The 15546-nt window shown below is 48.2% G+C and overlaps 1 protein-coding gene across 1 annotated transcript; it reads left to right on the forward strand.

Annotated features, from left to right (window-relative positions):
* The first annotated feature begins 12596 nt into the window (after nt 1–12596).
* LOC131260199 (broad-complex core protein isoforms 1/2/3/4/5) lies at nt 12597–15345 on the forward strand. Its single transcript, XM_058261877.1, has 4 exons — nt 12597–12770; nt 12957–13274; nt 13345–14681; nt 14805–15345. The coding sequence occupies exons 1-4, from the start codon at nt 12597–12599 to the stop codon at nt 15343–15345; spliced, it is 2370 nt and encodes a 789-aa protein (XP_058117860.1).
* Nucleotides 15346–15546: the final 201 nt, after the last annotated feature.

Genomic DNA, 15546 nt, shown 5'->3' on the forward strand with positions numbered 1-15546 from the left:
CCCGAACGGCACCGGAAGGGGCAGCCCAGCCAGGTTCGAGTTCCCGGCAACCCGTTTTTTAATGAAGGGCTGTGATCGCTCGATTGTTGCTCGCCCTGGCGCGAAGTTGAGTTGCACTTTTTACCCTCCCTCCTTTGTCGGTCTCTCTTTCCTTCGGTGTTGTACCGGTTTTTTTATTTTATTAAACTTTTTATTTTCATTCCCGCTCCTCTCGCGTTTGTTTGAAACCATTCATCCTGGGATCCGGCAAGGATTCGATGGATTATTCGCCGGAAGGGGTGCGTTTGCTTGGCTCGGGGTGCTGGACAGCTTTCAGTTCGACTGGGAACGGTAGTGCGTGCGCATCACTCTCACTTCCTACCGCGGGGTTTTCAGAGTCGTCCTTTGGAATGCTCCTCCACTATGACCACAAACAGTGAGTCTTTCGGAAAACATTGAGTGAAAATTGTGGGCGCGTAAGTGATACCGAAGAACTTAAATCTGAAGCCAAAATTCAAGTGAAAAGCCGGAAAACCCATTGCGAAACAGGAAAGAAACCAATAAACCGGAATCTTATAGAAAATGGCTCCCAAGCATACCGGCCGGTGTTGAAATAGGTTTTAGAAATCGTTCTAGCTATTTGTTCCGATTGCGTGTGACATCATTTTCGTGGAAAATTGAACATTAGTTTTGTTACGATTTTTTTCCCACACGATGGAAAACACTTCACCCGTCCATCTTCCGAATCCTTGACATTGACTAAAGAAAAGTGAAAGTGTTTTGGCGCGTGCATTTCCCATCTCATTCGAACGCACCCACGTTTAATGCAGACGGGGGTTTGTTTTTTCTTTCCGCTAGTGGAAAGTGACAGCACTGCCCACCATTTTTCCCGATTGGGAGGAGAAAAACCCGCTTGCTATCCGAATAAATTGCGTAGGGGGTTGTTGCAGCACGCGTTTGTGGGTGTTCGCTTTTCTTTTGCTTTTTTCACTCGTTCCTCCCCCATCCGTGTCCTAGCACTGTGTGTGACCGAGTGTGCGTGTATGTTCGTGAATGCGCGGAAGTGTGTAAAAGTAACAAATATGGCGGCTTGCGAGGCGCTTGGCCTCACGCGAAATCTGTTCCAGAACGTATTTTTGATGGAAAATGTTTCTAAAAAAGCTACGAATTGTGTTCAAAACTGTGTGGAAATGTGTTTAGCAGTGCTTAGCTACGAAATGGTAGTGTATTAAACCTAGTCCTGCAGTTATTAGACGTGATAAACGGACTCCTAAAAAGAAAGTGTCACGCCATGCAAGTGTCTATACCAAATCAAGATGGATTACATTCGTCAAAAGTAAACAATTACTTCATTTGGAAAAAAAAGTTTGCATATTCTGTACCAACTGAACCGCCGCTATTTGCTTTACCTTTTCCGATACCATCAGTTGCATACACTTCGCTTTGCAAATGAAACTAATGAAAATTGACTATCATGCACTTCTTCCAAACCCCAACAACGGGGGTTTCGTTTCCCATTTCGCACTCAAAACAAATGATACTCGTGCTACCTTTAAGATAGATCGACCGCTTAACATTTGCCAACATCCGCTTGACATGCAAGTGATGCAACCGGAAAACCCTCATTCCAGGTTCTACCATTCCGTGGATTTGTGGCGAGAAGTCGTTGTGATTGATGGGTACGCTTTCTGCATCTCTATTTCTGCAACACCAACGACCGGGAAATGGAGTAAATTTTTAATCACGAAACCACCGAAATGTGGAAGTGGCTTTCGAGTGTCAACTTTACGTCTTCACTGCGTCTGGAATGGAAGAGTCCCTTTTGCGGTGGCTTCTAGCATGTGGGCATGTGTTTAAGTTGTTTGTATCAAGCACAACACACTTCGAGGAGGTTTGAAGAAAAGGAAAAGGCATTATAAGAGGATAGAAGTCCTTTTCTCGGCAGCATTTGGAAATACATAAAATAACAACTATGTTTGTTACGGTTGTAACGGCTTAGAATTTGTCCGCGTTCGACCACCCCTCTTTCCACCGAGGGTTTTCTTTCAACCAAATGCACCGAAGGTAGCTGAATTCGAGAAAAAGGAAAAGCTTACTAGCCCCTAATCGATTCCATTAGTTCGGTGCATTACAAATGGACAGCTTCGAAGCGCAATCGAACCAATCGAGCATCTATTAACCGGAGGACAGTGTTGACAGTGGACTGGGAAACTCACGTAGTGTTGCTGCCAGTTTTCATCAGCATCCAACACACAGTCACACACACACACTCACCCTTTCCACGCCGAATGCGATGGGCTGAGGAAAAACTAACATTTTAGCTTTGGATATTTTCGTTCGCCAGAGGAATGCATCCTTTCGAGAGCATATTTTTTCGGTGGCGGGATGATACTGATACCCCCTTGCATTGCATTGCTAGGGAAAAACGTTCGTCGACGGAAAAAAGGCATAATTTATGCACGACGCCGACTGGAACAACGACGAACCAGACGGGCTGCGACGACGGTACGGCGTGTCAGGATATTCCCGTGCTGTCAGTTTATCCATACAATAATTTATTTAATTATGCAGTGCTAGTTTTTGACCGAAACCGAGCTCCGCCGGGTTGATGGGCAGTCGGGACATGTTGTTGGGATGGTTGGGAAGCTAAAAAGCGCCAACATGGAAACTGCATCAAGCTGTCGTCCGGTGCTGGGGTTCTTTTACTATAAGTCGGGTTGATAATCGAAGTAACTGAGGATTATGCAAACATCGTCCACGCGCCCGGGAAACGGATATCAATTGTCAATAATTTGAAAGCTGTCAAACGATCGAAAGTGCCAAAAGGGCTACTGTCATTTCGTTGCCGCCTGCCTCTCTGCCCTCTGAGAGGGCATATCTCCAACATCACCGACATGTCGCTAAGTGCATTCGAACATGTCGAACTTGTTGGAGGTTATGAGAGGTTCAATTGCTTCCCCCAACCTCTCGCCGAAAATCTTCCTCATCTCTGTAACCATTCATAATTATGACACGCGAATGTGTTGCTTGTATCAATTAGCGAGACTCGATTAAAATTCAAGTGTGAATAGGATCGACAGGGGATGAAAATTGAACCACGTACAGGCCTATTCCATTACCGATCGAATTTATTGTAAGATAAGTTCGTGCTCAGTTTCAAACTTGTTTTTAAAAATACCTATAAATTTTAAACTAAATCAAATTGAAGTAATTTTGAAGCTTCCGAAACCATGTGTTTGCTTTCAAACTGGGTGAGTTGTCATAGAGTGTCTAAAACGAATACTATACAGATAAAATAAATCAAATATTTATCAAATTTTCAATGAAGAAGGTTAATTATATTTATAACCAAATTCCAATCAATAACCTCTATGTATTCTTGGCAAATAAATCAGTTTTAACTTTTTTTATGTTCACATATTACATAGTTTTCAAATTGAATTTTGTTTACGGAACAAATAAAAATTTTACTTTTTGGCTATGAAAACAACTTTACACAATGAATTTGCCAATTCATGTCTTTTGTCTGATTCAAATTTAACTCAATACGCACACCATCACAATGCACGACTAAGATGCGCGCAATAAAAGCATCCAAATTGCATTCGCGCATAGTTGCGAAAGCAGAAGCCACGTGTTTGCTGGCCCCGTATGGAATCATGTCTTAGCTATTGCTCTTCACCGTATTTATGTACAAATTTTCTCTAGCCTTCTCTTTCGCGTTCCCCAACGACCGAGTCGTGCTTCCCGCTTCGTGCACGTGCACATCGAATGCGCCGACGAACTTCCGCCTCGTGCGCGCACGTGGAGCAGAACGGTGCTGCGAGTACATAGCAACGGCCATTTAAAAGCTTCCGCGAGCTTTGTTAAGCTTTCGTTGTCCTGTGATCACTCGATATCAGTTGAATTCGAGCAGTGCCCGCAAAGGGTTGTGTCCGAGTAGGCTCCGACTGAACAAGCTGCTAAGTCCTGATATCGTCTATTTGAAGAAGTGTGAACATTAGATTATGTGTGGCCCTTACGACGGTAAAGCTGTGTTTCTATAAAATTTTGATTGTTGCTCAGAAAGCCGTGCCATTTAACCATATCGCTTTCGAGCAGTAATCAAAGTCAAATAAAGCACAAGTACTGCAAACATCGGTTAAATAGTTCGTATGACTTATGTGAAACTCCTTGTCCTAATATCCGGTGTTAAAGATGGATTGTTTTTCAATAAAAGTTGGTAAGTATTACACCATTTATTTCTTAGCCGACCAGCATTAATTAATTGGGTTTTCAAGTGCAACGTGCTCTCGATCAAGACGCGTTACTTTCGTTACCCGATTGGAAAATGCTTGTCAGGTAAATGTATTTACACTCGCCAGAGGCTTTGATAACACTACATGCATCTCACACCCTTAGTAGCATCGACATTAGAGCAGAGATTTCAGTATTTCTCCAAGCATCCGAATATAGATTAAGAGCAGTGCTAAACCACCTTCGCGCGTTGGTTTTCCGCTCTATTCTCCCTCGTTCGTTTATTCGCTCCTCTCTTGACAATTTTCCCGACTCACTATATGTTGTTGTTGGGGAAAATTCTCGCACGCTGAAAAACCCGACGAGCTGCGCGATGTGATGTCGAAAATGCGCGGTTCGTGAAAATCATGTCCCATGCGAGCCGACACACTCGCGCCACAGTCAGTGTCAGTCAATCGATCGGCAAGTGTGAGTTGAGCTCTCGGCCGGGCTCAATCTCTGCTCACCGGGGAAGCGAAAAAGTAACACAAAAGAAAAAAACACCTTCCGCAAGGCAAATAGGAGAATTTGCAAACTCCAAAGTTTCCGAAACCGAAAACGACACGAAAACGGCAGCGAAGTCAGTAACCGGCGTACTGCGCGAGAAAAGCCGCCATCCCCGGGAAAACGTTTCTAGACGCGAAGGACAGCCGGGCATGTTCGACGTGGTTGTAGTACGTAGTAAGCATTACTAGTAGGTTTCGGTTTAGTTTCGGTTAAGTTTTTAGTCTGGAATGTTTTGTGCAACTGCATTGAGTGTGGTGTTTTAGAGTTTTGTTGGAACCTTGAATTTGGCAGTTTCCCCAAATTTATTGAAGTGAGCGAATTGCATGTCCAAAGGGTTGGAAACACTGTCAGTTCGATTTCGTCACCGTCAAACTCGTCATGTTCGACCTCTTCCGCCAGTACCTTTTTGCCTCAAACCCCGATATGTCACCCAGAAGATCGCGTGTGTTTGGAACCGATTGTGAAACACCGTCGATTGACAGTTATTTTTTTCCATTCCCGGGAAAGGAAAATGACCGATCCGGGGCTACTCTGTTACCCCGGGAAGATTGCTCACTAATGGACTCTGTCCACCGTCGTGGTGTTGGTGGACCTAAGAAGATGGAGACATCTCCTCCTCCGTCACCGGACACCACCAAAAGCACGCAGCCAGAACATTGCGTCTGCCTTGGCCATTTACGCAACAGCACCAGGCAGATCGAGAAAATATGCAAGCATGTATGTGTGTGTGTGTGTGTGTGTGTATGTGGCGCTCTAGTATAAGACCTGTTGGCAGGCACGACACGACGGCCGTCCGACACCGGATCGGTACGTAGACGAAAGTGCGCGGACTCGCCGCCTGTCACCGTCACGGCGCTTTGTTGTAGTTGTAGTTTTCTCCAGGGCAGGCCAACAGTTGCCACTAAAAATAGTACAATTCGGCCTGGATTTTCGGGTAAAAGATGTCGTCGTCGTCGTCGCTGACGGCGTCGTCCCAGGCCAGGGTCCCGTCCGTCATTCTCTTTCCCCAACCCTAGCCCCCCTTCCGCCACCCAGCTCGCCCTCTGCTCCCGGAACGCCGGGGGAGCGCGGAGGACTTTTGCTTCATTCGTTCTATTTATTGCCAGAATGCGATCCGGACGCGCTCCGTCGTCCAAGTCGGCGGCGACTATTCTTTTCCCTCGCTTTTTTCACTATCGCCTCGCTCGCTCACTCCCTCTGTGATATCGATCGTGTCCAAGGGATTTTCGCCCGCGATCGCGCGATGTGATCGTTTGTCTGAGCCACACAGCCCCGATACAGCTGCTCGCGGCAGCTTCAGTTCAGAAGACGCACCCGGGTGCTGCTCTCCCTCTCCCCGGTTGCAACCGTGAACGGACTGTCCACCGCACACGGTACGGCGCTAGACGGTTGGCAAACGCGCCAGACCAGACGAGTGTGACTTCGAGCCAGGGCGCCCCCGGAGGGTCGATTTTCCACGACGGTTTCCACGTACTGGTGCCGCTGCTGCCAGTGGGACTATCTGCCTGGATGATCGGTCATCTCGGGCTGGGTGCGCAAAAAAAAAAAACACGGCCGAGACACGAGACGGGTAATAAACTTCTGCCAATCCGACTGTTCAGCCTGCCCGGGGGGTGAGGGTCAGCGAGTAGTGCGAGAAAAATACAAAATAAACCCCCCCCCCCATATTGGCAGAGAAAATACGCTGCTGCCAACCAGTACGACGCAGTGGACGGTGGCCAGTTGGGAATGAGTCAGAGTGTCACGAGGCGAGTTCTGCGAATCGTTCCGACGTAGTTTCTTCCAGAGCTCGTTCCAAAATTATACACTTCAGCTGTAAACATCTGTCGAGTGTTGATCGGACCGGAGTGCAGCGCGTGATCGGTCGCCGTGTGGACTTTTGAAACATATGTGACATTTTCTGCGATCGAAAACTGCAGAAAGAAAAACTTCGTGTGTGTGTGTGTGTATTTGTGAATGTGTGGGGTGTTGTTTTGTGGCGTGTGTCGAGCCATTCCAGGCGGTTCGACCAGTATTTTTCAGTTCGTTAGATCATTTTGTTAACTAATAGTTTAATGCGTACAACAGGGAAAACGTCCTCTGGTTAAGTAACGGTTGGGCGTTACGCGTGACATAGCAACGACTAGAGAGCAAGAAAAGAAACGATCGGCTTATATTCTCGAAAAAGCAAACAGAAACCCATCAAGGAATTGGAACGTAAGTTAGCAATCACTATCGATAAACCAACCTCTTAGAGTCAAACTACCGAACTACAGACATTGCTCCGGAACGAGTCCCTGTAGTGGTGCCTCCCCCGAAGAAACGGCTCCCTCTCCAGCTGGGACGATGAGTTGGCTCGTTTCTAAGTATCCTAACCGCTCCGAATGACAAGAGTGATATAACGTCGAACGATATCCTATCGAGGAAAAATGCTGCCTGGTCAGCGGAACCACCGTTGGCGGCGCGGACGGAGAATTGAATGTTTTCCTCCAATCCTTGACACTTGCCGCGGCGGGCCGAGGTCCTCGTCCTCGTGCTCGCGTTTGGGAATTGTTTTTCGCCATCGTCCCCCCCCCGCTCATTTTCCTGACCCCTTCCTCTGTCAAACCCCTCGCCGCTTACTCGAGCGCGTTATTTTCCGCGCCGATTCGAACGGGCGATTGGGCTGATTCAATTACGACGAAGAGAGAGAAGGGGGTTAAAAATAAACTTAATTCTACTTTATCCATTTGCGCGAATGAAGAATAAATCACACACTCGTCGCTGTCGCCATCGTCTTGGTCGTCGGCTTCGTCATTGCTCGCGTTGGGTTTTTTGGTGGAGGCCAAAAGAACGGCTTCGTCGGCAAGGCTTGGCTTTGCTTGCCCAAGTCCGTCAGTTCGTCTCCATTTGGACATGAGTGCGATTTCGGGACACCGAGCAGTAAGCAGTATTGTGATAGCGTTTGCGACCAACAGCTTGTATCTGGGCTAATCAGAGGCGACACAAGCCAAATTTTTGGGTCTAACATCGCCGGATGTCATGAGGATAAAGCAGGTAAATACCAAATTGTTTGCTATCATCACGTTGAACTTCATCGAACGAGGGGCCCGACATTAGAGTTCGGGCCAGGTACTTCCAGAATTGGATTTCCACATTCGATGTAGCCTGGAACTTCTACAAAATGCTGGGAAAAAAACTCATCCAGCATCAAGTCCAAGAACTTACGGCCCGTAATTTCACGACTTCTCGTACCAAAGAAGGAAAAAGGCACTCCTCGTCACAGTTTCGTGCGTGATTGATCGCCGACGAAGCGTGATGTGACATAATCCACCTCTGGTTGTCACCGTTGATCGTTTTCCGTCTTCGCAAACACCGCATCGCTCTCCATCACACTCCGCCTTTCCCCCCTTCCTTCGTGTGATCCTTTCCAACCCTTTTACCCGAAAATCCTCACCCAAAACGTGGTGGAAGCGTGCGTATGTACAACATATGCGCCCTGGTTGCCTCTGAAAGCCGAACACACGATCGAGCGTAAAAGAATCGCATAAGAACTGCCAACAAACAGTGGAAAATAGGAGAAGACGAGAGTGTGTGAGAGAGAAGGAGAGACAGTAAGAGGGAGGGAGAGATAAAGAGAACGATTAAAAGACCGACGATGGAAAAGTATCGTGCGGATGGCGGAAGAAAGAGATGCGGCGATTCGGTGGTGATCGGACGATTGAGACATTGCCGCGGGGGTCCTAAAAATATACTGGACTCTCACAGACCCATCCTCCGCGGGGTCTCCGCGAAGTGTCACGGATAGAACCCAGAAGAAAAAGTAACAGCACGCTCCGTCGCTGATGCGGTATTTGCCGGGCAGTGTCGCAGCCGTAGCCGTGGCGGTGGCAAAATAACTTCCTGAATTGGAGAACCATCCACTAAGGCATGGCCCCCTGGTGGAGGCTGCTCACGAAAAACAACAGCATTGCGCTTGTGGGGAGTCTGCGGTTGCGGAAGGATGGAGGGGGGAACCACCACGGATTTGTCCCTTTTTCGCGTGCGAGAGAATGTGCGGCGCACGAGCCACAGCCCAAGATGCTGGCAGAGATTGCAGAGGCGTGTGTCACATGTTGTCGTGGGGGTTCTCTATTATCTATGCAACAGCTTTCTCGATTTCCACCAGCTTGTAAGGTGGGATATGGATCAGGAAGTGTGACGACTTCAGCTCAGAATTGTTCATGTTGGGTACATAAAGTCAGAACCTGTCCTTTCTAGATTCCAGGTGGTTCTAAACATGTTTTAGACTTTAGTACTTCATAAGGTCTGCAAGTATTGTTGGCCTTCGCCGTCTTTGATGAATTAGAAGGTCTTCCATCGGATAGTTCTTCTTCCCAATAGCCAAATCCAATCACCAATTTATAGTTCTAGTTCTACCTCCCAATAGCCAAACAAAATTACGATGTATACAGTGTCAGTCTTAGGCGTTTTTTGTCTTTCTTAAGGGTTGCAAATGGTTATTTGATGTTGCTTGTGCTGGTGGTTTTGTAGATTTGATCGACACCTATTAGATCCAGAATAGAATTTAGGTTCTTTTTGGAACTTTATAAGGTCTAGCACTTAGTTATATGGCTGTGTATAGTGTTCCCTCTTTGATAGAAGTTCTAAAGGTTCGATGACTGGGGACTCGTATCCCTTTACGTCCCACGTGGTTCCTTTCCTCCCGCACTTAGAGAGGATTCACTCGATCGTTTTTTGATACGGACAAGAAAATCCCCTTTTCCCCCTTCGCTTTGGTCACTCGGTACAGCCCCCTGCCCGCGCCCTTCACTCGGTGACATTCTCGATCGTATCTGTGTGTGTGTGTGTGTACAGATTTTGGGGGCTCGCACACACCGATGCCAATGGGCGCGGACACCAAGTGGCGCGCGCGAATCCACCGCATTATCATCAGCTTTTGTCTCGGAAAGATTTATTTTAAGAAATTCTATCAGCCAACGATCATGGTGGCAAACGGGCACACGGGGCAAACACCAGCCAAACCAGTAGCCAAACCGTGTTTTCCCTCAAGCCAACAGCCAGCAGGAGATGTGAGGAGAGCGCATGGAAAATTTAAAAATACGAATCCGCGCTGACTGACTTGTCTGACAAGCTGACTACTGGCTCCCTGGCGAACACTGGCGGCGGGACCAGCGCCAGAGCGAATGTGTGTGTGTGTGTGTGTAATAGCTCCTGCCGAAAATGTGTATTGTTCGGCGGTCCGTGCTTGTCGCGATCTCGCGGTCTCCATCAGCGCTGGTTGCTGGTATTTTTGTTCGTTTGGCCAGTCCCGGTTGCTTTTTGGCCGGCCTAGAGAGAAGATGGATTGCGCATTGTGTGGCAAAGACGAAGCAAAGGGGGGGGGGGGGCATCGTGGTGGGGAAACCGGCGGTGTGCAATAAAAAAACACTCACACCACAAATCGCTGCCATCGACGTTTTATTCTATGTCCTCACCAGTTTCCGTTTTCGTTCCGCTGGTTTTGTCCAACGCGAACGCCTTTTTTATTGTCGTGTTTTATTTTTCGGTTGTCACATGCACCATTACAAACATACATCAGCACAAACAACCTAGCTTCGCCGTCCCGGTCGTACCAAGTACTCGATCACGAGGACGTTGTTTTCCCCAGGAATTATTTTCCACGCAGCACAACGGAATAGGGAAAGGGAAAGCAGGAGGAGAGGATCGAGTCCACCTCGAGAGTTTGTTGGAAACACACTCTTCACACAGATGATATGCCCACACGTACACAATGTAAACCCCGTACGCTCTACTGCGCTTTAATTTGAAAATGCTGACATATTAACTTTTCACCTTCCTTCCGGGGGTCCAGATCAAGACATTTTATACAACCCAGGATAATTAAGCGAGGAAGTCGGAAAAAGGCGACGATCGGTTCGTTTTGCGTCCATTCATCATCAATCTTACGTCCCTCCTGCTTCTATCCACTCACCCGGGGAGAGAAATGCTCACACAAGGAAGCAAAAGGGGAATAAACCCGCCGCATGTGTCATCGGCTCTTGCAGGGCGATGTATTTCGCTCGCGGAAAAACCACCGTCTCGATTGCAGTCGCGTTTACATTATTCGGAGGAAAAGTGGCCATCAAGCGACACCTAAACAAGCGACAAGCATCCGCGGTGGTGCGGAGCCGCCCGCGATGGTGTCAATCATTTTCCGTTTGTTTCCTCCTTTTCATAATATTCATCAGGAAGGGGAAGTGAAACCTGTGCTTTTGATTATCAGGTGGTTTTTGTGACGAGGCAAAAGGAAAACGTTTGCATTGGCAGGGAATTGTTTAAGATACTTTCAAGAGACATAGAGAAAAGACATTTAATCTTAGTTAGAGCAATGTTATCTGACTAATCATATATACTGAATCAATAATTGCTTTATAGTTCTAATAGTTTCAATCATGAGCATGCACAATTTTTACTCCGCAGAACCTGATGAAAATAACTTAAAACTAGCACCTTGTTTTATGTAATACTTGGACGTTTTTCGAATTTTTGAAGAAACTGTTGAAGGTACCAACCTTATTTTATTTCTCTTTCATTCACAATTATTGTTTTTTTTTCTTAAAAATGAACTTTGACCGGACAATTTGTTTATTAACAAGTTTTAGCACGATTGCCTTGTAAATAGCAGTTTAATTCCAACTCAGTGGAACATTCTTGGTTCTTGGCATTGTGAAAAATACTTCCTTCTCGAGACTCGTGCAATAAATCACTTTTGATCGTTCGTGGAGAAAATATATTTCTCTAAGAGGGATGGAGGGAACGGAGTGGTGTTATTTTTCATGCCGCAGTTTCACACGATCCCCTGCCACGTTATATTTTGGGGTTGTCTTCGGGTTGTTCGGATGCAGGTCGCCGGCGAGAGTCAGAAGCGATCCGTCTTCGTCATTGCTGGGATGGATCCAATCTTTCCGCGTCGAAGTGTCTTCTGAGCTACAGCACGATGGAAATTCGCTCCTTCGATAGTACCGCTCCCAAATTCTCTCGCACGATTTTCCTGACACACACACACACAAACATTCGTACGACCATGCGATCGTTCGAGTAGTGAATGGGGGGGTCAATGGAGGCTGTGAGGTGACAAGCTGTGAAAAAGAAATAAACACGATCGTTCGTTCGTTCGTTCGCTCGTTCATTCGTTGAGTGTTGATCATCGCAAATCCTTTTTTTTCATTGGTGGTTGTATTGATGCAACCACGACAAGTAGCTCGATGCCTTTCCGAGCGACACATTCCGTTGTATATTGTCCGGACGAGCGGCTCGCTCGCTTTTGCTTCTTTCAGACTAGTGTAACAAGTGGTTTTTTGTGGAGTGGTTTGTGCGTATTGCGTTGCGTGTTGTTATTATTTTTTCGCTTCGTTTGCGTCTACGTTGGCCATTCGTATTTGCTCAACTCAGTCTCGTACGAGAAAAAATACCTAAAGCCAACCATCGTGCTCACTCGACACACTCGCTCACTCACGCAGCTCACTTTACTCCGATCACACTCGATCTTCGAATCACCTCGTCAATACCGACCCATGTATACTTACAGCGACACTGAACTACGCACGCCAGTCGAAGGCAACACCGAACAATATGCCAATGTTTTCCACCGAACGTAGGAACTCGGTTTGTGTGTGTGTACGTTTTTTTTGTTTTGCATTGTTTTCTTGGTTTGTTGTTTTTAATCACTGTACGGCACGATGCAACTCTGGCTGGTGCAACTCTCTGCTTCTCGACCGCATTGGAAGCCGCCGTGAAGTGCATCTCGCTGATCGCTCACCGTGAGTGTCGCTCTTACCATTGCAGCCGTTCTTCCGTCCGTTCAAGTGACCTAAAATTGGCCTTTATTTTTAAAAATGGACGCCGCCAACACGCACACCCTTGGAGGTCGACCCAGTAGCTGCGGTGGCGGTGTTGGAGGAGGAGGAGGCGGCGGAGGCGGAGTAGGTGGTGGTGGTTCAGGAATGCCAGGAGCAGGGGCCGGCAGTTCAAGTCCGCAGCAATTCTGCCTTCGATGGCATAACCATCAGGTAAGGCATCCTTCTCCGTTCGGTTCCTTCTCCGATGGCATTTTTGCTTCAGAGACTTTGGCCAACTCGCATTGAGAGCCGATATCCATCTTTCTATTTTTAACACATTCCATCGTTTCTCCATTGCGTCAATGTGGACGGAATTGTTTCGCACGACTCTAATCTCCACTCTCTCCATGATGGCAGGCGAGTCTGCTGAGTTCGCTACCGATACTACTCGATCAGTCGCACCTAACGGATGTAACGCTAATGGCGGACGGGCAGAAGATTAAGGCGCATCGGGTCGTGCTGAGCGCGTGCAGTACGTTCTTCTCCGAGCTGTTTCGCACACTGGACGGAGCGCAATATCCGGTGGTGGTTCTACCCGGTGCCTCCTACCACGCCGTGGCTGCGCTGATCACCTTCATGTACTCTGGCGAGGTGAACGTGTACGAGGCTCAGATATCGGTGCTACTCTCGCTGGCCGAGACACTGGGCATCAAGGGTTTGGCCGATTTCAATGGGGTATGAATGGAACAACAAGGTTATTTCTACTTCAAACCAATTCTAATCTAACCATCCGATTCTTTCGCAGAACCCTAACAAATCAACAACACCATCCACCGAAGCGTCCTCTTCAAGGGATTCCGACGTACCGTCCCCATATCACACGATGAAAGTGTCCTCACCCGTCGACAGCTTCTTCCCGCGGACGCCGTACCACTTTGGGTCACAAATCTTTCCGCAAGCCCTCAACCTAGCCACCAATTCTGGAGCGTCCAATAGCCCGCAATCGTCGGCAGCTAACAATGGAAGCTCCAGTGGTATTCTTCCCGGAAATGATAGTAACGGGCATGCCGGTGGAAGTAACTCCGTTGCCAGAAATCACGCCACATCGAAGACAACAACACCGATCCATATGTACGCTCGGTATGACCCCGATCGGAATGAACCACTATCGACGGAGACTCTCTGGAAGATGAACGAACTGAGCCGACTGGCGGAAGATGCGATGATGAAGGAAAAACAACATCATCCTCCGCACCGTTCGGGTACGCCGCTTCGTCTGGCGCAACATCAACACGCACTAGCACCGCCCGCCATCTTCGGTAACGCTGGTAACGCTAGTGACGGTTCCAGGGACTGTAAGCTAGCCAATGGCCCGCTACTGCTCGGCATGAAGTTGAAGGAGGAAGATCTTTCCGATACCATGCAGCAGTTGAGTCAATCGTACGGTTCGGTACCGACTACACCGACTGCCCAAACACCAGGTTTGGACGATGCCGGGCGTGTTACCCACCAAGTGGGTAACGCTCGCAAGACATTGAACGCGCAGGATACGGTCACAAACAAGCGGAAGAAGCTGGAGAAAATTACGGAAAACTTACCCTTGCAGTCGGTGGCCAACGTGGCCAACTCGTTCGAGCGACAGTTGTTAGGCTTTAAGCCGTCTGCCGAACAACAGGGTAACGGAAAACAACATTCGCTGTCGTTGCAGCAATTCAGCAAACCACCCACCGTGACCCCAGTCAGTAGCATGCAGGGTTCTTACCTAGCGCACAACTTCCTCACCAACGAAGGCGCCTCGAAGACGCCGGAAAATTTTAGCCTAGAGTCGTCGCACCCGAATGCGGCTTCCAACACGAACACACGCGCATCGCCCATTGGTACGGCCACGACTCTAGCGATCACTACCCTACCGGGCACCATGTCAGGAGGTGGTGGAGGAGCAGGAACAGGAGATAATGAAAGCCTCATCAAGTCGCCTCTTCTGGAGCATTCATCTCAACTAGCGGCAATGCAACAGCAGCAGCAGCAACCTTCGCCAAAGCCGCCATCTTCGAAGCTCTACGCCACGTGTGTGATCTGCAACAAGCAGCTCAGCAATCAATATAACCTTCGCGTTCACCTGGAAACGCATCAAAACGTACGGTGAGTAGTGAGAATTCGAGTGAGCTGTGAGTGAGCTGTCAATGGAGGCGCCCAGTACTTCACTCGTTAACATATGCTATCCGTCCGTCCGTCTAACACGTTTTCCACTCTCTTGCTTGATAGATACGCTTGTCAGGTGTGTTCTCACGTGTCTCGCAGCAAGGATGCACTGCGCAAGCACGTCTCCTACCGGCACCCGGGAACACCAAGCCCCTGCGATCCGGAAACCAAGCGGAAGCGCTCGAAAGTCAACTCATACGGGCAATTGCCAAAGCAGGACGTACTCACTGACCAGCAGGCCGCTGCCATCCTGAACCAGCAGCAGCAGCAGCAACAGCAACAGACCACGAACCTTCTCGCCACCCTAACCTCCCAGGGCAGCGTTATTCCATCGATTCTACAGTCGATGGTCGCGCACCACAAGTCCGCACTGCTGTTCAACCAAACCGCCACGGCCAACGCGTTGATTTCTTCGGCCGGCAACTCGTCGCTTCCGCCCTCCTCCATGACGGAATTCACGGGAGCGCCGACCAGCGAAGGCAAGCGTGACAGTGAGCTGGAGTGCGAGCCGAAGGCCGACCACGACATCAAAACGGAGGACCAGAAGTCCGACAACAATTCTAACAATCTCACTACTCCGAAGAAATCCGACAAAGACATTTAAATCATCCACCCCCAAAGACCAGCGCTTAATTTGCGTGGGGGATGGGAAGAAGAAGGCGCCTTAAAAGACCTTGCCTTAAGGATCATGAAAAAGCACTGGCCTTGTTGCCTTGCGGAATTTACTTGAAAAAGACATTAGGTTAAACAACTACGCTATACACTAATAAGAAGGGTTTAACATTGTTACGCCCTCACACGACTC

The sequence above is a fragment of the Anopheles coustani genome, chromosome 3 (assembly GCF_943734705.1).
Source record: "Anopheles coustani chromosome 3, idAnoCousDA_361_x.2, whole genome shotgun sequence".
Classification (NCBI taxonomy): Eukaryota; Metazoa; Arthropoda; class Insecta; order Diptera; family Culicidae; genus Anopheles; species Anopheles coustani.